Source organism: Carettochelys insculpta, chromosome 2 (genome assembly GCF_033958435.1).
Source record: "Carettochelys insculpta isolate YL-2023 chromosome 2, ASM3395843v1, whole genome shotgun sequence".
NCBI lineage: Eukaryota > Metazoa > Chordata > Testudines > Carettochelyidae > Carettochelys > Carettochelys insculpta.
The window spans coordinates 190,780,875-190,808,034 of record NC_134138.1 but is presented as its reverse complement, the minus strand read 5'-3'; the positions used below and the strand labels follow the sequence as shown (position 1 = coordinate 190,808,034).

General features: G+C 43.6%; 1 protein-coding gene across 1 annotated transcript in view; it reads left to right on the top strand.

The window, feature by feature from the left end:
* The window catches only part of STAC (SH3 and cysteine rich domain), a 134,635-nt gene extending 130,318 nt beyond the window's left edge, over window positions 1-4,317 (top strand). Inside the window, exon 11 of the mRNA XM_074986068.1 lies at window positions 1,463-4,317. Within this exon, the coding sequence (XP_074842169.1) occupies window positions 1,463-1,561 (99 nt within the window). The 3' untranslated portion in view covers window positions 1,562-4,317. The remainder of the gene's footprint in view (window positions 1-1,462) is intronic.
* The last annotated feature ends 22,843 nt before the right edge of the window (window positions 4,318-27,160 follow it).

Sequence of the window (27,160 nt, the reverse complement as noted above, 5' to 3'; positions counted from 1 at the left end):
GGCCTGGTTGGTGTGTTTTGCCTATGGGCTGCGGGTCCCAGTGATCGCCAAATCTAGGAATATTTTTGCCCTCATCAGATTTCCAGGGACCTTGGAATTTGTTCACCTTTCCCTGTGGCATGGAGTGTGGCTTCCCTGCAAGGTATGGGCACTGGGGCATCTCAATCAGACACAAAACATTTTAATCCAAGGACTAAACTGCTTTAGTCTAATCCCAGTAACTGGGCTAAACCCAGGGGAAACTGGATTAAAGGTAATGGCCTGTTAGATAAAGAAGATCAGATGCTCCCTTCTAGCCTTCACCTCTATGAAACTCAATCTTCCCATCTAATTAGGGCTCCGGCCTTCCAGTTTCAGACAGGGTATTACCATTGGCACTCTAACGGGGATCAGCAGCTGGATGAAAAGCCCTTTCAAAGCCCAGTCTGCCATTGTTCAGTTATCATGGAGGTGGCGGTGAAACAAGACGTTTGTGATTATGTAAATAAGTGATTTTTACCTCTGAAGAATTCTGCCTATTACAAGTTAGGCAATTGCATTCCCTGTAGGATCAGAGCCTGTATGCACAGAACTTAATAAAATGGGGCCTTATTCTAGATGAGCTATTTAGGTACCACTAAACTATAAACAATCGCCCTTCTGAAACTTCTGCAAATACGTACATCCCAGGTCCATGTGCTAGTTGTGTTTCTTCTGGGTTACTGTAGGTAAATATTGCACACACTGGCAACATATATTCCCCCCTGGACAGAGACAGCACTATGCAGGGGTAGTTCAGCTGGCACAGCATCAAGAATGCAAGTGTCCCTGGGAGAGACACATCTGTTTCATGCCTAGCTTTTGACTGCTATTTGATTTCAATAGCTTGTTTGCTGGAAATGTATGGATCCTTAATGCCACATTGTAACTTGTAGGCTTAAATTGTTGAGAGTGATTTTAGGTGCTTCGCTGTTGCTTATCCAGTTGATAAACTTTAGAGGGTCTAATTTTTAGAAGGCAGCTCCTCCATAATGTATAAGAAGCAGGTCTTTTATAGGTATCTCATGCTGGCCCTCTTACTACGCTACCTAAAATCACTAATCACTTCAGAGAATATATTATTTAATCTTAGTGTGGTTGTAGCAGCCAGGTGCTTCACTGGAGTCATGATTGGCTCCCATTGTTGTGGACTCTATGCAAATACGCACAAAGTGACAGTCCCTCCTTCAAAACCCTTGATCAAACACACTTCCTACTGATGTCAGGGAAGACTGCATGTGTATATTGGCACTTCAAAAGGAAATCCTTGATCACTTTATATATGGCAATAGAACTGCTTACTTTCAGAGTTGAAATATAAAGGGGCCGGCCCTATTTACAGGTATACAAGCAGAACATCAAACCCACACAGTAAGTATTCTCTCTTGCAATAAAGTGGCTGTTTATCTGACTATTTCTGTTCCCCCACCCCCTTTATCTTCAGATCTGTGTGACCTCTGAAAAGGAACACAACGGCTTTATCAAAGTTTACTCTGGGAAGAAGAAAGGCTTTGTGCCCCTCGACGTCTTAGAAATCATCTGATCTCAACAATGCACTTGCTGCAGTAGGAAAGCTTTGCTGGTAATGCCTGTCTGCCTCATCTCACACTGTGTCAACCCAGCTGGGCTGTCTTGCAGATGATCAGGGCTTCGTGAGATGACCGCAGCAACAAAAAAAGACACTTAGACTGTTACAGCAACAAGAAATAAAAATATAAGAAGGTTGATTAAAAGAATATATATCAGGAAACCTCAAGGGGGAAGGGGACCCAGGAAAGTAAAAGGAGTAAGGTAAGAACTGGCTGAGTTAGCTCACTTCAAGTGCAAGTTGGCTATAGGTACCCTGATGGAGACAGACAGACAGACAGACAGGGAGCTGTTCTGAAGGCCTAAACTCACACCCTGCTCATATGTCTTTAAAAAAACTGTTGGAGTGTGTTTTTGTTTGAAGTGTGATTTTTCTGGCAGGAAAGGTTCAAACTGTTCTTGTAATACAGTCTGATCATGTAGTAACAGCGTGACTATGGTTCAAGAATTTTGTCCACAGTATTAGCCAATCAGCCTAGCGTTGAATCCTGATGTCAAGTCTCATAACAAAGCAGTTTGGAGGCACTTTGTAAACATCAGTCTGAGAACTGGACCATTGTAGAGACGTCAACGGCTTTGTCTTTGTGCTCAACCCATACAAAAGAGCAGCCAACTTCTACATCCCTTTGCTTTCTCTGCATACAAACAAAGCTCTTGGCACACATTGGATGTAACAGCTGCACTGGTAGCTGGCAAACTTAGCAGTCCCTTCTCTTCAGAAGGCCAGGCTAGAGGTATTCCTGTGTGATCTCTGCTCCTTTATCTGGTGGCAGAGGAAGTGTCAGAAGTACAGGGCTGAGTGAGAGCCCCATGACTGAAAAGGTTTTTGTTTTGTTCACTGTTTTTCCATGGATATAGTTTGAAGAGATTTTTGTGAATTGATTCTGTTTATAAGTAGTAGGTGGTTCGCACTGCTCCTCCAGAGTGAAAACACTTAAAAATAACCGAAGTCATTGATGGTGAAGATGGGAATCCTCCCATTCCCAAATCAGTGTGAAAGAGAAATAAATTAGGGTATCATTTAATTCTATTAGCACCAAGTCTCTTGGTTCATTCACTAGATAGGAGCTTTAAGGAATCAGACTAAACTAAATCCTGCATTGATACACACACACTACCCTTACTGATATCAGTGAGGTGTCTGTCAGGCAATGTTTGGACTATTGTCACCTGTCTGCATCAAATAGGCCCAGTCTTGTCATCTGTTCTGTGCATATGAACCTTTGCACTCATGTAAAGCACCTTGGTATTCAGTGGTCTCTGTGCAGGTGTAAGAGTTTGCCAATGCAGATCAGTTTCCACCACGAGGACCTCGGCCTATAGGTCTCATAATATTTGCCACTTTAGTTTTTGGCTTTGCAATCCAGCCTATGACAGAATGCTACTCCATGTTACTATCAGAGGGTACTGGAAAAATGTACATAGTGTGAGTGCTGAGAGCTACTGAACAAACAGCAAACCCTGTATATAGTACAATCCACTTCAAGCCAAGGGGCATGGCAACACCTCAATTTCCAGCATCTATAATTGCTATAGAGATAGACCCAAATCAAAACCCTAAGTCCACACAAAGCGGAAGTTTCAGATCTGCGTCTGCACTTTACACATGAGCGCGCTCTCTAAACTGGGCTGAACCGCACACTCCTGCAAATCAAACACTGCAGAATTGTGGATCTGTGTTCACAGGACCTGGTCTTGCAGTTAGATTGGCCTATACGAACAGCCCATGCAAAGCCTTCCTGAGGACAATATTCCATTCATCCTCAGAGGTCTACCCAATGTGCAAGGCCAGAGCTGTACATTGTAGCTCTTGTCTTCCTCTCATTATTGTGGTAGTGTCAGCTGCTGAACCTGCTTTCTGCATAACTAATGTAAGCTAAACAAATCACGTGTCCACCCCAAACCACGTTCATTTCAGATACTGTTCAGTGGGGAGATAGATAAAGATATATACATGGCCTTTTCAGGGCAAACAATGACGTACTTTCACTCAGCTTTCTTTTATAATTTAATGAAAAAACTTCAGGGAGGAGGAGGGACTGGGTGTGGCTTGGAATCCAAGAAGAAAAGCAACAGAGATGTTATTAGTTCACCCTGCTAAGTAACACTTTTATTTGAACTCCACCAGTTGAAAAAAAAGGCCCTCCAATGCCTGTTAAAACTAAAATTATTGCTTGCTTTGGTCCAGCCTGTTACACATAGACTACTGAAATCTGTGTTAATCTGTACAAATATGCTCTAGTTTACATGATTTAATCATACTGTGATTCCCTTCAATATCACTCTCCTCCTGGTATTTCAGTTTCTCCCTAAAACATGCATCATATTCAAAGACTAAGATGAACATTAACAACAATTCACAATGGCCTTTAATCAATGTCAGTTTGATTTCTTTTGATACCAAGCAATAAATAAAGTGACTGAAAAGCCCCTAAGTGGATTACATCACGGTGGATCAAGCATTGCTTTCTAAATAAAAGCTTTCATGGTTATTCTTACTTTCTTCTTCTTCTTCTGTCATTGTTTGATGAGTTTTTTGCCCAATTCAGCAAGTTTTAAGCAAAATAGTAAACAATATACTTAAAACCAAGCACTTCCTTATACACCTTACTCATGAATTTTGGATGCCTTACTTTGATTCCAGATTAGCGTTCCATATTTTTTCTATTATGTGCTCTTCACCATAGATATTTGCATTAATAAACAAATGCAGTGATGGACTGGACTTTATTTGGCACTTGCTCAGATATTGATTTTTAGGAGATCAAGGTTGTTCACCTGTAACTTTACATTTTGCTTCGCAAAGAACATGCGGTGGCTGGCTGGAAGTAGAAAGGAGAATGTGTGTTCCAACCTCTTCATTGCACTGGGTATTTTATCTTTACATAAATTTTATTGGAGTATATACTGTAGGCATCCACAACAGGAGCTTTTGAATATTCTTATTTAAACTCAATAAGACTTTCTCCTGCCCCCTCTGGAGCCTCTTCTTTGTAACAATTCTTCTGTAAAAGAGTAACATATACAGAATGCATGATACAAAGTTTTGTTTTATCAGTGCAAATTTAGACTATACTACATAAATCGCTGACTTCCAGTCCGGAATACTGGAGCATCTCAGACAAGCATCAGCATTGCCTTTATATTGTATCTATTCATTTGTGCCTCAATGACCTTCTATACGACTGCATTCTACAATCCACAATTAGACTGTCAAACTCATTGCCACATGATGTAAATAAGGCAAAGTCCACAGCAAGATTTAAGAAGAGAATAGAAGACATGGATAACATGCTATGCAAAGCTATACTACAGGTTGAACCTCTCTAATCTGGAACTCTCTCTCTTCTGGCGACATCCATAATCTGGCATGATTTTAGTTAGCTGGACGACCAGTTATCATGGGTGTGGTCATGTTTCCCATGCTCCCAGTAACTTCTTTCACAGCCACCAGTCCTGGCTCTCTGTGTTGTGTACTGTTATTTAGCTCCAAGTTACCCTTAAGAGCCCAGTAAGCAGTGGAAGTGTTGGTAATATGTTAGACAATACTGATCTCCCATGGTCCAGCAAATTCTCTTATTCAGCACGAGAGAGGTCCAATGTGTAATAAATACTTTGAGAGTTTTGAAAGGGCTATAAAACTTCATGCTTTGTGGCCTACAACCAATCTCTAGCTATTAGGAGCAAAGAGAATAATTCGCTGAGGATCAACCTATGCTATTCCTAAGAGTTGCACGGAAAGCTCTCCCTACAAAAAGCCATTTGCAGTGCTCATCATTAGGAAGTTTTATTGGTTCTGCAAAACTGAGAAACAACAGTGCATAGTTCTTGAGCACCAACAACTGCACCTTCGGTATTAACTACTTGTTTACACAGACAACTCTGTTTTATAGAGCACGCCCACTTCATCTGTCTCCATATAAAGGAAACAGAAGAATTTCAATTAACCATATAAAGCCAGGTTTCACTAAAGTAAAAACACAAATAGAGTTCAATGGAGCCTGTATTTCACTGATAGCCACTGAAAAAGGTAGTGGAAGTTACCACTCTTTCAGACCTCTGTTTTACAGCCCACACCTATCACACCTACATCTGAGCACAGCAGAGTTTTTTGGAGCACCAGTTGAAACAGCTGAGCCTGGCCACTGTCAAGCACATCTAGTACCTAGAGGCACTGAGACCTCAGACTAGGGTGAGTGAAGTCTCTGTTCTACAGCCTCAGCTGAGCATCAGCTGGTATTTAGCTCATGCATTAGAGCACAGAGCTTTAGCCCCTCTGAACTACAGGTTCAATCCCTGGTGCCAGCAACCCAAGTCTCCTGGTGTTACACAGAACAGCAAACAGGTTGTACTGCAGGTCTGAGACACGGTGGTTCTCAGGAGGCTTAGACAGCTGGGCAAGCTGGTAAGATGTGCTATGTTCCATAAGTTTGTCACAAGCATGTGTTTTGCACATCAGTACAAGTGGGGAAAATGTTCAAATGCACAGACATAACTCCCTTTTCATTTCATCTGGAAGAGATGGTGGGATGAAAGCTAATATTGTGTTCTATTATGCTCTATTCCGCTACCTTATTCAGAGTCATCCACCAGCTACACCAGTTCATTTTATACATTTCATATGTAGTCACATATCATCAGCAAGATGTGTGCAATCTGTTTGGAAGAGCACATGTTGCTTGGCTCTTACACTTTTTCCATTGGGACTTTGTATCAACAAATTCCTCACATTTAGATTTTTCCATAGCAAAAATAAGATCATCTAAATTACGAGATATGCACAAGATATTTTTAAAGCCCTTCTTTATATAGAAATCAGTTGTGGGCTTGGGGAACAAGCCTTTGGCAGCCTCTACTCACAAGAGTCCCAGAGCTGGAACAGCAGGGTTGTTGCTAGCCAGCATACATGTGCTTTACGCCATTAGATCCTTATAGTCACAAGAGTCAAATGGAGGATGAGCACACAGCCTCTTTTTCATCCACACTTATTGGCTGCTTTATTCTTATCTTAATGTTTTTGGCCTCTAAATACCCTGGTAAGCACCACCCTGGGATGGCAAGATAAATAGGTAGCAGGCATTAGCTGCAATTTGACAAAGTGTAGAACATAAACACAGATATGCTGTAAACATACAATATTGTAGACATATTCATAACAAAACGTTTTTGATTTCCAGAACTCATGCCCCCTAGTTAAGTACAATTAGGTTATTTCACCCTGTAAAAATGGCTGTCCCACCCTCATGGAACCATAATCCGATCAAGATGCTTCACTTGGGGCTAGGAGGCTTTTAAAAAAATGTCCAATGCACCAACATTAGGCTAATGGCACAAGTTAAAAAAAAACTACATAAATGAGAGAAAAACAGAGCATTGGCTCTATTTGTGAGGTAGCCTGCGAGACCACTGATAGGTGACAGTGAGAGGATAGGTTATTTGAGCATTGAAACAAGCCACAATGAACTCCAACAAAGAGAGGTCATAACCATCTGTATACCCTGCTTAAATATGCACCTAATTAGTTGGCAGCATCAAGTTAAATCAAGGGCCAAAAAAGCCTCCCACACTGCACTGATGATGAAGTGACACCCCCTTCCTACCCATGCCCAGCATGTTACTGTACACGCCTCCGCAGAGTTAGCAGCAGGTCTTTTGAACCCACACATCCCCCTAGCTACCCTCATCAGCACAGTGATTTCCCACCCACCCATTGCCATGTTGCTGTGCTGGTGCCAGCACAGAGCTGAGCTCTAGTTACATAGGTGCACATTGCTGTATGCTCCCACCTTCCCCAATCTTATCCACCCCACCCGCGTGAAAGCAAGGAAGCTCTGCTCCTGGGGTCAACTGCACCCACTGAAGACAGATTTACCTGCCCCTCAATGAATAACAGTCAGGAAAGATGACAGCATTTAAAATAACAACAGGTATCCCCAGTACGTCACAATCTGGCCATCTTAAAGATGCATTACAGCACCATACGTCCAAAGTGCCAGTTCTTGTGTCTTTTTGCCATGATCAGTTTCAATTTGTCACAACTAATATTAAACATGGGGAGCTGCCCTGACTCACTGTTAGGCCACCAGCCCTTTGTGTTTTCCTTGCATTGACTCTCACACCTCTCCCTGGGGGGGTCTTTCTTCCCCTTGTGCAAGCCTGCAATGCATCTTCCTTATTAAGTACTCAGCCTCATCCCCACTCCAAGCCAATCTTGAAACTCAGTTTTGCTGAAACACAGGTCCTGCGTGCATTCCCACTGGTGTCTCTGCTCAGAAAGTGAAGTATGGCAGTGTTTCTCAACCTTCTTTTTTAATAAAGTGCCTCTTTATTTTTTTAAAAAAAAGTACTCCCAGACTTGTTTCACATACCCCTAGGGTATGCATACCACCGGTGGAGTAATCTAAGGTCTTTAAACAAGTGCCAGTCAACCTTTCCAAGTTACTGTACCCTTTTCAGGAGTCGCTTTTGTTCTGCAGACCACTGCCTCACAGCTCACTTAAAAACTACTTATGTATAAAATCATGCAAAAATATCACAGCAGATGACTACGGCAAACTTGCTGACATTCTGCCATCTTATTATCAAATAAATTAATTGGAATAGAAATACTGTACAGCAAACCCTCGAAATACATGGCTTCAAGTTGTGCATAATGCATTTTAACACAAGTTAAGCACAACTTGAAGCTGCTCTGTGGCCCCTTCCCCCTGTCTTCCACCAGCTGCATGGCTGTCAGATGCACCACTAGAGGAAGGCAGGGAGAAGCAGCCCGGAAACTGACCAGCCCAAGTGGGCTGGTCAGTTTTCCAGGTCCACAAGCAGAGGGGAGCTGGGAACCAAGCAGCAACCTGGTTCCCTCTCCCCCACAACTTGCATGAAAATCCAACTTATGCTGGGGTTGCAAGAACACAACCCCATGTAACTCTAGGGTTTACTGTCCTTACATTTCAATGTAACACATATGATGCAAAACAAGTCATTGTCTTAATTAACTTTTAGATCATACTGACTTTACTAGTGTTTTTTTATGTAACCTGTTCTAAAACTACACAAATACTTAGATGAGTTGGTGTACAGTAAACCCTTGAATTACATGGTGGTTCAGCTCCTGCAACCCTCACATAACTCACATTTTCATGCAAGTCAAGGCAAGACGGGAACCAGGCTTACAGGAGCCAGGACACTGACCAGCCCACCTGGCTGAGAAACATGGTTGACAAAAGTGTCTGAGCAAAAAATATGATGATTCATTACACTTTGGAAACAGACCACATTTCCAAGGCCTGAGCATTATGCTTTCCTCTTGCCCCCTCACCAGGGGCAATGCTCACTGTGGATGGTAGCTAGGTCACTACAAGGAATTTCTGTTTGTGGATTTTTTTTCAGCTGATGATGTTGCTGCTCCTTTGGGGATTTCTGGGTCACTGAAAAGTCCTGGTGACAGGCTCTGAGAATGATCTTGTCCTCACTTTTGCACAATAATGGAAAATGACAAAGAATACCCAGGCAGGACACAAGAGAGTTTTGTTTTTTTTTCTCTTGTTAAGTTTCTGGGTGGTGCTTCATGAGATGACAGTGTGAAGTGACTAAACTCCCACACAACTATGGGCATTGGTCAATGCACAGGTTCACAAAGGCAGTCATGGGGATGGGGGACAGTGTGCTGTATACCACATCCACACGCTAGTACTGTACTAGCATTCACTACTTTACGTTCATTTGGAAGGGGTTTGTGGGAAGTGTTTTCTTTGGGTTTTAATCTCGTACGATGAGGTTAATCAGACCTGACTGGACCATACACACAGCAAGGAAGCAGAATTCTTTGACCAGAATGGCTCACACAAGCCACACCCGTGTAAACACAGTCCACCTGACATGTGGGTGGCCCTGCACCTGTGCTGGCTGGTGCCCAGTGAGCTGCTGACTCCACTGCTGGGTAGGATTATCCGGCATGGCCATGGCATCAACATACCATCTTGCAAGGCTTGCCAACAACATGCAAATCCCATTGCTCTATCCCTTCATTGAGGCCCCTGTACCAGCCCATCTTTAGCTATCATCTTTGGAAAATCATGGGAGACAGGAGAGATTCCAGAAGACTGGGAAAAGGAAAATATAGTGCCCATCTATAAAAAGGGGAATAAGAACAATGCAGGAAACTACAGACCAGTCAGTTTAACTTCTGTGCCAGGAAAGACAACGGAAAAAGTAATTAAGGAAATCGTCTGCAAACACGTGGAAGGTGGTAAGCTGGTAGGGAACAGCCAGCATGGATTTGCAAAGAACACATCATGTCAAACCAATCGGACAGCTTTCTTTGATAGGATAACGAGCCTTGTGGATAAGGGACAAGCAGTGGATGTGCTATACCTAGACTTTGGTAAGGCATTTGGTATGGTCTCACATGATATTCTTATCAATAAACTAGGCAAATACAACTTAGATGGGGCTACTATAAGGTGGCTGCAAGACTGGCTGGATAACCGTACTCAGAGAGTGATTATTAATGGTTCTCAATCCTGATGGAAAGGTACAAAAAGTGGGGTTCTTCAGGGGTCTATATTGGGACTGGTTCTGTTCAATATCTTCATCAACAATTTAGATATTGGCATAGAAAGTATGCTTATTAAGTTTGCATATGATACCAAGCTACGAGGGGTTGCAACTGCTTTGGAGGATAGCATCAAAATTCAAAATGATCTGGACAAATTGGAGAGATGGTCTGAAGTAAACAGGATGAAGTTTAATAAAGACAAATGTAAAGTGCTCCACTTTGGAAGGAGCAATCAGTTTCTCACATACAGAATGGGAAGCGACTGTCTAGGAAGGAGTATGGCAGAAAGGGATCTAGGGGTTATTGTGGACCACAAATTAAATATGAGTCAACAGTGTGATGCTGTTGCAAAAAAAAGCAAACGTGATTCTGGGACACATTAAGAGGTGTGTTGTGAACAAGACATGAGAAGTCATTCTTCCGCTCTACTCTACGCTGGTTAGGCCTCAGCTGGAGTATCGTGTCCAGTTCTGGGTGCTGCATTTCAAGAAAGATGTGGAGAAATTGGAAAGGGTCCAGAAAAGGGCAACAAAAATGATCAAAGAGCTAGAGAATGTGACCTATGAAGAAAGGCTGAAAGAATTGGGCTTGTTTGGTTTGGAAAAAAGAAGATTAAGGGGGGGCACGATAGCGGTTTTCAGGTATCTGAAAGGGAGTCATAAGTAGGAGGGAGAAAACTTGTTCTTCTAGGCCTCTGAGGCTAGAACAAGAAGCAGTGGGCCTTAACTGCAGCAAGGGAGGTTTAGGTTGGACATTAGGAAAAAGTTCCTAACTGTCAGGGTGGTCAAACACAGGAATAAATTGCCTAGGGAGGTTGTGACATCTCCATCTCTGGAGATATTTAAGAACAGGTTAGATAAATGTCTATCAGGGATGGACTAGACAATACTTGGTCCTGCCAGGAGGGCAGGGGGCTGGACTTGATGACCTCTCAAGGTCCCTTCCAGTCCTAGCATTCTATGATTCTATGATCTCCAAGGCCATGTCCCTCTCACTCCATCCCCCTTCTCTCCATCAGTCACTTTCCCTGACCAGGATGCAGCCGGGGATTTGGCTGTCCCTTACTTTACACTCTGTGGACAGGATCTTCCATGAACAGCCAGGCAACCCATATGAATGGCCCTTCATTCAGGCCAGCAGCAAAAGAGGTGGAGTTTCTTGGCTCATCAAGGGAGGAGGAAAATGTTACTCAAAGCTCTGAGGAATCCCAAGGAGCACCCCTGCTACCATACCACTTAGTTCCATTAGCCGGTTCCACTACAGCATGTTCCAGGGCTGGCCAAGAATGCATGCTATTAACAATCAAAGCAGCCTTTGTTACAAGTAGTATGTGACTTTTCTGCAGGATTTCCTGGGTTCAAGTTAGGAACTAATCCAAAAAAAGAAAACAAATAGCAAAGTCAAACACTAACATGTGGTATGGGCTGCTTTTTTTAATGGCACCTACTAATGTTCAGCAACAAAGCCACATTTATTGCTCTGGCCCCCATCAGAGCCAAACACAGCAGTGGTACTTTGTCTCCACACTCAGTGGGCTGAGCTACATTAGAAGATATTTACTCACTTGGTTAGCCCCAGTGACACCAGGAAGGGTTGCCACCTCTAGCCCGCTGGGTTTATCCTTCCTCGAAAAACTGCCTGCCTCACCATTCCTGCTGTATAACACCACCAGCACGCTTCACAGATGGATGTAATGTGCCAGCTGTGGGACCAGATGCCAGAACAGACGCCCAGGCCTTGGCTAGCCAGTTCTACAGCTAGTGAGCCATTCAAATTCATTCACTAACAAGAACTGTCAAACACTGCTTGCAAATCGGAGACCAGCAAAGACATATCTTGGTCTTACGTAACTATTGAAAATGGCACCATTTTCCCCAGTTTTCATTTTTTTATGCAGTTAGCAGGCAATCGTGAGCAGCCAGATGCATCCAAGTGGCCTACTGTAGCAACACATATTTTTAAAAGTAGATCTTGCTCCATGCCAGAGCTCTGCTCAGTATAACTGAGGGCAACAGAGAGCAAGAAGCCTTCCTGATCACCTGCCCCATTCCCTAGGTCTGTTGGCAGCTGATTTGGTTTCCCGTGTAACTTAGAGCAGCCTCTGGGCCCACAGAGCATTATGTCAAACAGGTGTTACTCTACTGCAGAGTGCTCTGACCACATGCGCTCAAGCATGCTGCTTATGGCGCCACAGCCAGAAGAGACTATATAGGTCCAGTTATGCCAGATGGATACTCACCCATATTGGAGATGCCACAGCTGCCCTTTTGGAGCAGCGTTATGGCCACACTACTTGAATGGGAAAATGCAAAGGCGTCCTAGTAAGCGCTATAGGTCATGTTTCTAGCACACAGGCAAAGCCTTCTCTTTCAAATGCTCTCAGAACTCTGGCTGTTCCAAAGACGCAAACAAATGAAAGAGAATCTTTCCAGGACATGATATTTGGCCGTCTCCGACTTTGCCGTAGCACCTCTCAATCTTCATTGTTCTGGGTCTGGTGGAATTGCTTCATTGAAGACAAGGGTCTTGTAGTTTGAGAGCAGCTGAACTCTGGACCTGTCTGGTCGCATCTGGAAGCTTGTTCCACAGCTGAATCCTTTGACTGAGAATGCTCTTATCTTCAATTCAAGTGCATGTCATTCCAGGGTGTGTATACTTTCTGAGAGGAACTTTAGCTGGCTAGGCAAATCATGGACAGAGAAGTGGTAATTGTTGTAGCTAGGTCCTGATCCACTGACGGCTAAGGCTGACTTCACTACAAAGGGGCTGTAATATGGGTGTCATGGTATTCTTGCTTTCAGATCTATTTGCAGTACCTGGGTTGTATAAAAGAGGCTCCTTGTGTAAATGTGAATGTGACCAATTATGTCTAGACTCTGATTGAGGTGTAGGGATGGAGCTTCCCAGCAAGCTGTAAATGGGAAGGGAAAATCCCAGCTAGTTCTTCAAAGTTTTCTTCCTTCCATCCAGTACCTCCTTGTTTGTGTCCTGTCCTGATCAGCCCCAAACAGAATACCAGTCATGGGAATGCCTGATGTAGTGGCTAGAGCAAGATCTTATGTTGGGTAGTAGCTATGGGGGTAAACCATGGAGAAGGAGCCATCATCCAGATTACCACAGTGCAGCCACTACTTCCTGTGGGAAGAGGGGAAAGGAGAGGCAGAGTACCAAGATGCAGAGTGCGTTATGCAATTACCAGTTTGAGAACTAGACTAAGATAAGTATCAGCGAGATAGCCAAGTTAGTCTGTGTCTTCAAAAACAAGAAGAAGTCCTGTGGCACCTTATAGACTAACAGATATTTTGGAGCATAAGCTTTCGTGGGCAAAGACCCACTTCATCAGATGATGAACCGGATCTTTGCCCACAAAAGCTTATGCTCCAAAGTATCTGTTAGTCTATACAGTGCCACAGGACTTCTTGTTGCTTGTGAGGCAGATAGTGCTTCCTGAATGGCTCACTGCTTTATTAAAGACACGTGGCGGACCATCTTACATGATACCTCCATTCATGGTAGCCACACGCCAACAGAGAAAGAACCATGCATGCATGTAACAAGATACCATAAATAGTACTGCAAGATCATACACTCCTGAAAAAACTCTGAGTGCCTTACTCAGGCTGTTTGCTTTGCTGTAACATGTAGCCAAGAGGACAACATGCCCATTTCTAAGTACATACCCCAGCAATAAATGTATTGATTAGATTAAAATACACCACTCAGGAATCTGTCTAGTGGATTATTGATCAATTTCAGGCAGCTTTGCAGTGGTGTCTGTTAGCATCTGTTAGCTCTCTGCATTGCAGGTCTCAAATTCAACTAAGAAAATACAAGTTATAAATAATACACATTCTGCTGCATGTGTCCAATATCATAAGCCAGGACACTGTAGCAAGTGTTGTATTAACTGGTGGTCATTCAAGGAAGGGACCCAACTCTGTATAGACCCAGGAGAAGAATGAGGGCTCCCTGCAGGTCTGAACAATGAGTTGAATTAATAGACCCTGGGCTCAGGGGTTGTATGAGAAGGAAGGCACTGTTGACATTTACCTGCTCAAATAAACAGTGATGAATGGATGTGGTTCTGGATGTGGTGTAAAATGGATGAGGCAACCTGGGACACATAAAAGACAATATGATGTGTCAAATCACAGTCAAGTGTGAGCAATAAAGTCTGACAGAGCATTACTCAAGGAGGGCAAGAGGACTGCGGAATCCTGATTTCCTCCCCAGGAGGAGAAGGAAGAGGAGGAAGAACAAGTGAGTCAGTCACATTGCATATGAATAAAGCAGAATGTCACAAGCATTGCATATTACTGCAATGTAGAACCAGACTTAAACAAACCACTCGTTGCTGAGAGTGGATGGATGAGGGCAACAAAATTCATTAACATATGGAAAGGCTAAAATCATTAAGGCTACGAAATGCTTTGAGAATCTCAGAAGTAAGGCATCAGAGAAGCAGGAAGAATTACTATCAGCACTGCCATGTTTCAATGATTAACAGACTATAAAGTGTCATAGATCAGATTAAATCAAAGCCACAGCCGGAAGTCTACAGACAAATCCCACACTGTTGTAATGATGCAACGCTGTGATGAGATCAGATTAAAATCAGGCAAAATGCCAGGCATTAAAGAAAAGAATGGGATGTTCAGCACTTCCAGCAGTCACTAGAGGAATTAAGTCTTGCCATTGGCCCACTTGACAGCAAATCTCCTGCTACTATTCATTCATTTAAATATTTCATGTAATTAAACCTGGGCACCAATGTGGCTGATTCACCAGTGTTCACAGAAGAACAGTGAAAAATTCCATTACTCTTCTCTTTCTTCTTGAAATGATTGAGGGGTAAGGAAAGTTAGAAGGAAATTCAGTGCTGGAGTGTTTTGTTTCTCTTTTGTCTGTCTTGTTGGCTGAAGGAGTAGAAAGTCATTAATCACCTCTGAAAACAGCAGGTTGAAATTGCCTTGGGGTTAGCAAGGATTAAAAAGGATCATGAAAGCATAGTGCTTGATGGAAAGGGGTAAAACACTGTCAGAACCCTCATTCAACACTAAGTAGCAGGTGACAGGTAACAGCTATTGGTTAATATTGTGAAAAATGGAGGTGGAAATATCAGTTGTCTAGAAGAAGAAAAGTAGCAAATGAATTACAAGATAGAATGAAAGAACATCTGAAGAGAAGAAGAGGGTTTATATTAATAATCCCATCTTCTTCATTGTGTTAAAACATTTAGTTGGGAAACCTCCGACCATCCTTTCCTTCCTCCTCACACAATTTATATCAACACTAGGCAAACAGAGGTGTAATAAACAAGCATTTGTCATCCTCAGTCACAACTCTATGCAGGTATGTGAAGAGGATTCTCTACCCCAGCTAGACTTTGGAAAAGTCTGTATACTTTCTGAGGCTGTTTATTTGCAGCCTCAAATTCTACCAAGCTCAAAGATTCATTAGCTGTCACTACGCTCTGTTGGTTTTATGCACCCCCTCTCATTCTCTCTCATCAAACTACACCAGTTTGTTTACTCTTTCCTCGGAGGGCAATTTCCTTTCCCACCTCGTCATATGGAAACCCAATCTTCCCATTGTGCTCTCAGATGTCACTCATTCTGGCTGGAAACTTTCCTGTATTAATTCTATCCTGTTGGAGAATAGGCTGCCAAAATGCAATGCAGAATTTGAGCTGAAGGTGTATCACCGATGTATGTGTTTCAGGGATGCATGATAGAGAATAACAAAGGCGGTGCTATCCCCTTCTTCAAATGTGTTTTCAAAGTGCTGTGCATGTGCAGTTCTGATGTTACCTGCTTGAAATATTGGACATCTAATTAAAATGTGGCACATGGCCAGAAAAGGTTAATCAGCTCATGGGCTGATACTGTCAATCTGTTAGGAAAATATGTAAATGATAGTTGGGCTTTGACCTTAGGTTATGCACAGAGAGGTAGCCCTGTTAGTCTGTATCTTCACAAAACAAAGAAGCAGTCCTCTAGCACTTTAAAGACTAACAGAATAATTTACTAGGTGAGGAGCTTTCATGGGACAGACCCACTTCTTCATTTCTGGAAGTTTCCAGATCTGAAGAAGTGAGTCTGTCCCACAAAAGCTCATCACCTAATAAATTATTTTGTTAGTCTTTAAAGTGCTACAGCATGGCTTTTTTGTTTTACCTTAGGTTAGAGTACAACTCTGAAAAGCAAATGTGCATTGTTAGAACAGTTGACTGGTGGGTGTTGGCTTAGGTCTAGGGATAAGACAAACAATCCTTTACTATTACTATAGCTTTGATTCAAGATCGGAAGGGAATATTAACATTGATGATGAAACTTGATTGAAGAAGTATTATTGTTTGTATATCTCTCTGAAGGTTGGGGTAAACTGTGTTCAAACTGCTCAATGAATAAATTACCGTATGTTAATTGCCACGATGTTTGGAAGATGGGAGAACAAAAGCCTTTTGTTCTCCCAGACCAAGAAGGTGCTGCAAAAGTACCTATAGGATAACTTTTCATCCCATGTCTGTTTGAATGTCCATGGGAGAAGCTGCAGCCATACATGATGAGATCCCAAGATACCTTGGTACCCCATAAGGGACAAAGACTTAACTTTGGACTGTTCAGAAAAGATACATCTGCAAGTACAAAGCTATGTATCTGAGTCTGAAAAATTGAATTCATGTCTGTATGTACATTGATCATTTAATGAATACGCTTGTGAGAGGTTGGATCACTCAGGTCCCATTTGGGTTGTTTCCCAGCATTCTGATGTCATAGAACTGGAATTTTATATTAGATATGGAAGTCATTGTATGTGCCCAGTGTATATATTGGTCCCAAATATTGAGCAGAGGTGGGGGGATAATGTGAGGAATCTAATGAAAGTTGAGGATGTCCTGAATTTATGTGTGCTACTTACATGTCTGTACCATGTTTGTAGGTAGAATTATGCCTTTTAGTTCTATAGTTGTATTAGCAATGTTTTAGTTCTAAGCTTCGCAACAGGAGTTTTGAGCCCCAGTCAGGGTATTGGGCTACCCAATGGGCTAGAAATCAGATGCCCAGACACTGAATCCACTTGGGATTTGTCAATGGAATACAGCCCCACTGGTCAGGTGACCTAACTAAGGAAAGAAATTGAAGTCAGATGCCCAGGCATCCATTCCACCTGCCATGTAAATGGCTGGGGCGTGCTGGCAAAACCAATGGCATTTTGCCACAGCAGCTCAGATGACTTTGACCCTCAAGGGCCTATGAGAAACAGAAAGGCCTGGGTCCTGGACACAGGAAAAAACTATGGAGTGTCCATCTTGAGAAGAAGTCTTTTGTCTTTTGTTCCTGTTCCTGTTCCTGTTTTCCAAGGAACCATATTCCACCTTGTTGACCCCAGCTGGCCAGTTCTATGATTCTCCAGTAACTGAAGCTATGTAACCTGGACTTTCAAGAATCAGCATAGAACATTGCTGGCCTGCATCGATAACTGTAATTGATGTTTGTAAAGTATTGTTTTAACAATTTTTCTCTCTAACCCTGTTCTTTCTTTTTTACTAATAAACCTTTAGATGTTTAGGTCTGAAGGGTCTGGCTTTTGCGTGATGATTTGGGTAAGATCCAAGTGTATATTGACCGGGGACTGTGGGTGGACCCTTTGGGGCCCAGAAGAGTCTGTGTTGTGTTGGTGAATTAGGTTTTAAGAACTGCTCACCTGAGTTTGGGGTTGTTGGTCTGGGCTGGTGCAGTAGCTGGGAAATCTGTGGGTTTGTCTGTGTGACTTCTGGTTGGCCAGCAGGGCTGGCAGAGGTACTTTTGTGGCTGATTGGATTTGCCTTAATCAGAAGGAAATCTCATGCTGGGGCTGCAAGTGGCCTGGTATTAAGCAAAGATACCTTGGATTGATTTCTCTATCTGTGCCCAGAAACCCCATCATATTACAGCTGATCAAGCCATTGATACCTGCCTTCCTGCCCTTTGGGACTCTCCACTATTCTGTCCAGCTGGGCTAGAAGCTCTGGTCTCCCCCAGACAAAGCACAGATGTGAGGTTAAGCTCCTTCCCCACAGAGAAACACAGACGTTGAACCAGTTCAGCTCTGGGAGAACTCAGTTACAGAGCCATTGGCAGCACCCAGGAAACTAGTCCCCCAAAAACCTAAATCCTAGATAAATCTGCCTTACCATCTGTAAAATCTTCACACAGAGATGTCTGCCTCCTTTATCAGTTAAAGAGAGATATGCACATTAGATGCTTCCCAACCCTCAGTAACAATGATTCACACTTGCCTTCGTATTTTATGTATAAAAGCAGAATTAAAGTGACTACAAAACATATCTAAGCAAATTACTAAGCCAAAATAAGCAAAAGAGGCCAGCTAATTTTAATACAGTAAGAAACTTGTAAGAAAATACAGTAAGAAAATTTGTTATATGCAAATTTTTATGCTGAGTAAAGTAAAATACTTCACGTTGGAGTTGATCTTTACCCTGGCTTGAATCTACAAATTTTCAGAATTCTTGAGAGTTCTTAGCTTTCAGGTTTCTTCATATGTATCCTCTTAGGGTGGGTGATGTAGTTACAAAGTCCAGCTGAAGACAAAGATCTGATTGCTTTCAATTCCTTAAATATATTTTCCCCCAAGGGAACACTTTCCCTATCCTGATCCCCATAGAAAAGTATTAGATTCACAATGGATTCCAGTACCAACTGGAACGGTTACCTGTCTTTCTTGGACCAACCACAGTTTGGGTTTAGAGGAAAAATAAAAACTTCCATGGGTTGTTGGTTTGAATGCTGAGCCATTATGTTCCTAAATTATCACTAATGACCCTTATTACCTCACTTAGAATTTAAGATTCACACTTCGTATTCCTAACTTCACGTATAAGAATAATACCAGCACAAAAGCAGGCTATACAGATTCAGCAGATTGTAATTTTAAAAAGACAGTAAACCCTCAAAATGTGTGATTTCGAGCTGCACTTAACTCGCATTAACATGAGTTAAGCTCAACCCAAAATCCTACTTCCCCTGGCCCTGGTTTAACCCCGCCAGCCTGCTCAGCCTTGGTTCAACCCCTCCCCCGCCAGCCCTGCTCACCACCTGTGCACAGCTCTGGCTCACCCCCAGGCCCAGTTCTGGCTTTGGCTCACCACCCCTCACACACAGCTCTGACTGAACCCTCCCGCCTTCCTGGTTCAACCCCCTCCCCCATGCACAGCTCTGGTTCAATCCCCACTCCAGCCCCAACTCAAACCATCCATGGCGCAGCTCTCCACCCAAGCATGGCTCCGGCTCCGGCTCCGGCTCACCATTCCCCCATGTGTGGCTCTAGCTCAACCACCTCTCCCAACACACACACAGCCCCAGCTCAGCTCCACCAACCACCCCACCCCACTCCCCCCTAATGCACTCCATGCTTAATCCCCTCTGCCCTCCTCCCATGGCCCCAGCCCACTGCCAGGCTTAACCCTCCTCACTTGCCCCCACCCATCCAGGACTTTCCTTTTAAAAGGAGCTCCAGGTGCTCCTGCTGCTTTCCCAGCTGCAGAACATGCGCTCCTCTGGGCAAAAAGCCACCCCCCGAATTACATAAAATTTGAGTCACACAAGGGTGCACGGGAACACACCCCTCACATAAATCAAGACACTATTGTAATATGTTGCATGACCTGTTTTGCATAAAACGTCTATGAGTTATGCATATTCATAAGCCAATTGCCGTGAAGTATGGGTGAGCTTGATAACTCTCTCTTTTTTTAAATAAAATGTAGGTTAATCAATAAGACTTGCCTAAGAAGTGTTTATTTTTGGTAAGATCTATGTTATATATGTTGACCTGGGGGCATGGCTGGTCCTTTGGAGCAGAAGAGCCTTTTCTGTTATAGGATGAAAGATTTTCAGTAATTGTCATCATATTTGTCCTGGGTACCTGGGTGAACACTTGGGCCTAAGTTATTTAAGGGAACTGTATTGTTTGGACTCCTGAGAAACCAGTGAAGTAATACAGACACTGTTTTGTGCTGGCTCAGTAAATCTGAATATTGGCATATGCACCAACTTTTGGGATTTGTCCACCGCATTCTGTATGAAGTCCACCTGAATTGAATGACCTCAACTGGCTCCCACAGAGACACAGTTACATCAGTTAATATTAGTCTTGAGGTTAAGGGATAAAATTGGGAGTTAGGAGGTTGAAGGCACTTCTTCAGCCATAGACTGTAAGGAACTCCCTGGAAACTCAGCCACTTGCGAGAATTAGTCTGGAAAGTTTGGGATGTTTTCAAACAGCGCTTTCTCAATGCACCTCAAATGAATACTTGACATTAAATTTAAATAATGTTATACAAAAATTCTTGTTGAGTAGTGGTGAAACTGCAGAAACAATGTATGTGATACAAACCTACCGAAGTGAGGAAATGGAATATTAAGCCACCTAATACTTCCACTCGCATCCATCTGCTAGTACTTAGCATTACTTCAACTGCTATCTGCCACATACCACAGCTGGCCTTCACTTCCCTTTCATCCAATAAGCCTTCCTCCACAAATTCAATTTAACAGACTACTGCCTCCCGGTATTTTCCACTGACTTCCTTCATTTTACATCAGGACTGAAGCCCACAAGACAGGTTGTACCTCCCTCATTGGGCGCCCTCAGGACCTGAGTGGTTCCATGCCCCAGCTAGGCTCCAAGCTTCAGGGCTGCCTGCAGAGCTCTGAGCCACAGCCAGCTCCCCACTGGCTCCCCACCATGGGGTTCCACTGGGGCTAGGCTCTCCACAGTGGACCTCCTCAAACCCAGCCAGGATTCCAGCAGTGGGGCTCCCCAACCTGGCTTTCTGCCCTGAGGCTGCCCCTGGGGATCTCCAGAGTAGGGTGCCTGTGGGGGGTCCCTGCCACCAGCACAGTTCCACTGTGCCCTGCCCAGCTGGAGCTCTCTAGTCTAGGTGCCCTCTGGTCCAGCAACATCCATTGTCCTGCTGAACAAGGGGGGTTGCCAGATGAGAGAGTTTCAACCAGTGTTATTTTAAAAGGAGCACAAGACACCAATATATGTTGCAAAACAGCATTAGTCCCTACCACCCCCAGTCAGTCAGGCAGAAAGTTCTGAAACTGTCCCCAACCAGATGAAAAAGTCACTCAGGCATGAGGAGGAAAAAGACAACTGTTCAGAAATAAAAGCAATTGTGAAACCTTCCTTTGAACAGCTCGCCAGTGATGGAGCACTGAGATTTGGCACTAAAATAGCTCTCATTTAGAGCCTTCTGAGTTTTGAGCTGTCCAAAATATGAACCTTGCACTGTCTGTTTTTTGCTAAGGTCAAAAACTTCACAGCTAAGGAAGTGCACGTACATGCACAAAGGTTACCAATGATGTGTACAGGACACAGCAGAGGCTCCATAGGAGCCTTCGTCTAATACTTGCAGGCCTCTAAAGTAGGAAGAAGGTAGTATTGTTTTCTTTCTAAATGAGTGGGTTTACCCAGATGCTGTTTGCTTTCACTAGGTTTTTGCAAGCACTCTCTCCCACATTGTATTTCTTTATTAGAACCCCAGCCTCTTTGCTTCTTGTGTCATTTGTTCCTCACAGAAGAAAAAATCATATGACAAACTCATACAGTCAAGTTCCAGATAACCCTATTTACTAAACATAAACCAATGTGACAGGCCTACCCATTGCTATGGCTGTTTTCTGCCAGTGTCTAATGCAGAGAATGCTGTGAGCACCAGAAAAAGCATCACACACTATTTAAAGGGCTACAACTCTACAGCTATACACTACCACCTGTGTCATAGGAGAGTTAGGGAACGTTGTGGCATACCTTGGACCTGACTGTGCCTTATCTTATTTGGCAGAGGCCTGTATAGGTCCTTGTTGCGCTTACCTGGATTTTGGATACAGTTCTAGTGCAAATCCAAGTTCCTGCTCTCTTGATTCTCTCCAAAGTGTGAGAGTGGGTAGAATCTTAGCTCCACCACACTTGTGTCTTTTCAGAGCACTGGAAAGAGGACAATGGGAAAGAGTGTTCCCATTAATTTTTTCCATCCATGCACAGAATAAATTTTGTTATGTGCACCAAGGTACGTGTGGATGTGCACCACCAGAAGAAACATGTTTTGTGCGGTGCAAGGCTGTGGCTGCTCTGCTAATCAGCTGTATGACGCCTGAATTTCTCCTGGGTGGCTGCCCAAGTGCTCAGCTTATAGGAAACACTGGAGGGAAAGCTCAGTATTTAATTGCTGATACCACCTAGCAGTAAATCATTAGTACCTGGGAGCCAGGGGGAAGGTGGAATAGAACTGTGCCTTGGAAAGCTGTGTCCTCAAAGTCACAGTGCCTCCCAGGGCTATTCTTACATATTTGTTGACTGTGAGTTGCGTGGAGGGAAGAATCTCAATCCAGGCACTAAATCTGTTTCCTCTCCATGCATAGAACTTCCGTGTACTTTCCTTGGTTGTCCGCACAGCAAGCAGCTGCAAAACCGGGCCTATGACAAGCTACAATTTGAAATAAAATGACATATAAAATTCTCCCATTCTCTCAGAGAGGTCATGCGCGCTGGTCTAGGGAGAAGTATCAGAAGGGTAGCCGTGTTAGTCTGTGTCTGCAAAAACAAGAATTCCTGTAGCACCTTACACACTAACAGATAATTTGGATCATAAGCTTTCGTGGGCAAAGACCTACTTCATCAGATGCTCCAAAATATCTGTCAGTCTATAAGGTGCCACAGGACTCCTCATTGGTCTAGGGAGAGAAGAAGAGACAGTCCTCAGTCCCAAAGACTGTCAAGAGGACATTAAGTGCTAGCCCAAAGGGGGATGTTACCAGAGGAGAGGGTAGTAACAGAGAAGTAGCCATGTTGGTCTGTATTCTAACAAAACAAAACAGCAGTCATGTAACACTTTAAAGACTAACAAAATGATTTATTAGGTGATGCACTTTCGTGGGACAGCCTCACTTCTTCAGACCTATAGAATTTCCAGTCCAGCCCCAGTTATATAGCTGTATATAGCTGTGCTATGTAACTGGGTCTGGACTGGAAATTCTATAGCTCTGAAGAAGTGGGTCTGTCCCACGAAAGCTCATCACCTAATAAATCATTTTGTTAATCTTTAAAGTGCTACATGACTGGTGTCTTGTTTTGTCAGAGGAGAGGGTGTTAAGTGCTGGATCCACAGAGGGACATGGCTTGACAGGAAGGCTGGACCCAAAGGTGGAGAATGGATTCTGTCACACAGGGCCTGGACCCATCCTGGAGCAGTGTGACATCAGCAGGCTCACAGCAGCACATGCAGCTCCAAGAAGACACTAGATTTGTAAATCTGTTGTAACTATAAAAGTTTATTGCACTTTCAAATCTGCTGCACTGACCCTTTCCCAAGAAATCTCTTCCCACCAGTTAGTTAGAGAGTTCTTTGATCTGCAAAGAAACAGTGGCGGGTGTAAATAAATTGCATATGCGCTAAAGTGAATTGTAGTGATCACAGGTTAAAAGGGTAACAAGTGAGTTAGGCATATCCTGCAGTAGGGACGCCCTCATCTCTGCCTAGCGTTAGCCACAGAAAGATTGTAGTAAACACCCAGAAACCCTTGAGGCCATTCCCCCTGTGTGGTGTGAGTCCTGTTCAAGCAAAACTGGGCAGGAAAGTCGAAGTAGGCAGATACTGGGGTGAAGTGAATCAGGGTTGGGCTCCGATCCTTTAATCCAGGAGTAGGCAACCTAGGGCTTAAGAGAAAAATATTGCTCAGTATGGAACCAAAATGGGGGTGGGTCTCTTGTCATTCCCAAAGTACAGGCAACTTTCTACATTAAAATGAAAAATTAATTCAAAATTTGAAAAACATCTAGTCACTCATGTCAAGAGGGTCTTTTTTTTCTTCCTCTATTTCACCTTTAACCTGAGGTGAAAGTAAGGGGGCGCGCCTGGGGGTTTTGGCAGTTCGGGCAAGAGCTGGCTGGCGTCCACTGCTGAGAGGGGGTGCAGTGTTGCACTGCGAGAACTTTTGCCTAGGACAAACCGAACATACTCAGGCACTCTCCTGAAGGCAGCATTTTGACAGAGGCAAGTAACCATGGCTCAGGGTCCCCTTGCCCTCTCCCCTTACCCCCACCATCAGTTCTGTGTCCCCCTGTGCCCCCTGCCCTGTCTCCCCCATGCACCGCCAAGCTGCAGCCCTCACTCTCAGCCCTGACACCCCTTGCCCTGACTGATTATTGCCCCCCCCCCACACCCCAACCCCCTGCCCTGATCTCCCTGCCCTCCAACTCACACTTAAATTTCATTCAGGTTCTGTTATATCACAGCTTCCCTACCCCCTGCCCCAAGCCCCGCCCACCCCACACGGGGATTGGTGTGTGAAAGGACAGCACCTGTAAGAAACGTAAATGACTTTCATCCCAGCCTTTAACTGTTAGTTTTAACAACCATCCATCTTCTCCACTCACTGGGCAGGCGTATCATGCACATTATCTTTTTATATGCTTGGTTGACAAATCTGTCCATTATCCAGGATGGTGAACTCTGTGATCCCTCACAGGAAAAATGACGAGAAACAAGGATGACGAGTACCGGACTTTTCAGAAGGAGCAGACAAACTTGTATGCATTTGTGGGTGTGTCTGGAACCCCACACTGTCTCATTCGTCAAACCAAATCAAATGCAGAACTGACAAAACATGCAGCATTTGCTACAAAATAACAGTGTCACACTAAAAAAAACCTGCAAAGAGCTGCAGCAAAAAATGAACATTGGATAAAATAGCTTGTTGACCTGATCAAAAAAACTAAACTCCACAAGTTTTGTAAGCTCCCACAGCATTATTCAAGAGGAAGCCTTTCACTGACAGGGACTATGTGAAGAGATGTAGTCTAAAAATTGGTCATGAACTGTTTGAAGAGTTTCACAACAAGGGCAAAATCTTACAGAAAATTCAAGACATGCCATTATCAGCAAAAACAGTTGGTGAAGGAGTTGTGAAAATGGCCCATCAAATTGACAAGGAACAAATGCAAAATTTGAGTACAGCTACTTATCTTTTTGTTTGCTTTGGACAAAACAACAACATATGTGACGTTCATCAGTTGTGTATACTGGCACAATACATCTGTGGAAATGGCATGCACAAAGAAATGATTGATAATGAAAACATCAAACATGGGGTGAAGACATTCTTAAAACTGTGATGACCTTTGTAAAGAAGCAAGAAATACAGGTGAATAATCTTGTGTCTCCATGTGTATGGTTAGTGAATCTAGCAGGGACAGCAAATTCAGGGGATTCCTCATGCTTGTCTGAACAACAGAACTGCCCACTTTCAAACTTTCATTGCATTGTGCATCAGGAGGCACTGTGGGCGCAAACTTGTGGAACCCAAGTTGGAAATATAATGGGATTGGTCATTTGTACTGTCAGTTGGATGCTTGCCCGAGCCCTCAATCATCCTCAGTTTCAGTCACGGCTGGAGGAAGTGGATGCCGAATTCCCCAATCTCCTAAAAGTACAACAATGTTTGCTGGTTATCTCGTGGCAAAGTTTTATCTCATTTTGCTACCAGCATTGATGTGATTAAGTCATTTTTGGATATGAAGGGTGTCAAAGACACTGAGCTTTCAAACTGTGGCCGGTTGCGCAAGTTTTACTATGTCGTCAATATTCCTGGTCATATGAATAGTCTCGGAGAGATAGCTGTGTTAATCTGTATCTTCACAAAACAAAAAAGCAGTCCTGTAATTCCTTAAACACTAAGGCTACGTCTACACGTGCAGCCAACATCGAAATAGCTTATTTCGATGTGGCGACATCGAAATAGTCTATTTCGATGAATAACGTCTACACGTCCTCCAGGGCCAGCAACGTTGATGTTCGACTTCGACGTTGCTCAGCCCAACATCGAAATAGGCGCAGCGAGGGAACGTCTACACGTCAAAGTAGCACACATCGAAATAGGGATGCCAGGCACAGCTGCAGACAGGGTCACAGGGCGGACTCAACAGCAAGCCGCTCCCTTAAAGGGCCCCTCCCAGACACAGTTGCACTAAACAACACAAGATACACAGAGCTGACAACTGGTTGCAGACCCTGTGCCTGCAGCATAGATCCCCGGCTGCCGCAGAAGCAGCCAGAAGCCCTGGGCTAAGGGCTGCTGCCCACGGTGACCATAGAGCCCCGCAGGGGCTGGAGAGAGAGCATCTCTCAACCCCGCAGCTGATGGCCACCATGGAGGACCCAGCAATTTCGACGTTGCGGGACGCGGATCGTCTACACGGTCCCTACTTCGACGTTGAACGTCGAAGTAGGGCGCTATTCCTATCTCCTCATGAGGTTAGCGACTTCGATGTCTCGCCGCCTAACGTCGAAGTTAACTTCGAAATAGCGTGCACGTGTAGACGCAGCTTAACAGTGTAATTTATTAGGTCCCTGAACTTAACAGACTCTTGCAAAAACTATTTTTCTTCCCTTTTCCCCTCCTTTTGCTTTTATTTCATTTTTTTCTATCTTTCTGTTAAATTCTCTTTGTTATCATTTATCAGGATTTTCCAGATCTAAAGAAGTGGGTCTATTCCAAGAAAGCTCGTTACCTCATAAATTATATTGTTAGTCTTTAAAGTGCCACAGGACTGCTTTTTTGTTTCCCGGTCATTTGAATGAGTTGAACCTTAAGGTACAAGGACAAGAAAATACAGTTCTGCTTCTACATCAGGCAGTGTTTGCATATGAGTCAAAACTTACTGTCTTCATCAAAGATATCGAGATGGAAAGGCTGACACATTTCAAAAGAATACAAATGTGTTATTTTTCGTATCAGAGGAAAAATCCTAATAACAGCTTTGATTTGCAGCAGTTTGCCGGGTTTATTTCTGAGCTCCTGGTGGCATTCAAGTCTCATTTCGTTGACTTTCACAAACGCAGCGCTCTATTTAAGTTTATGATTCTTCCACATAAAGTAGTCCTTGAAGAACTGGATTTGTCAGTCACTCCAGGCATCTCAGTCAGTGTTCTGG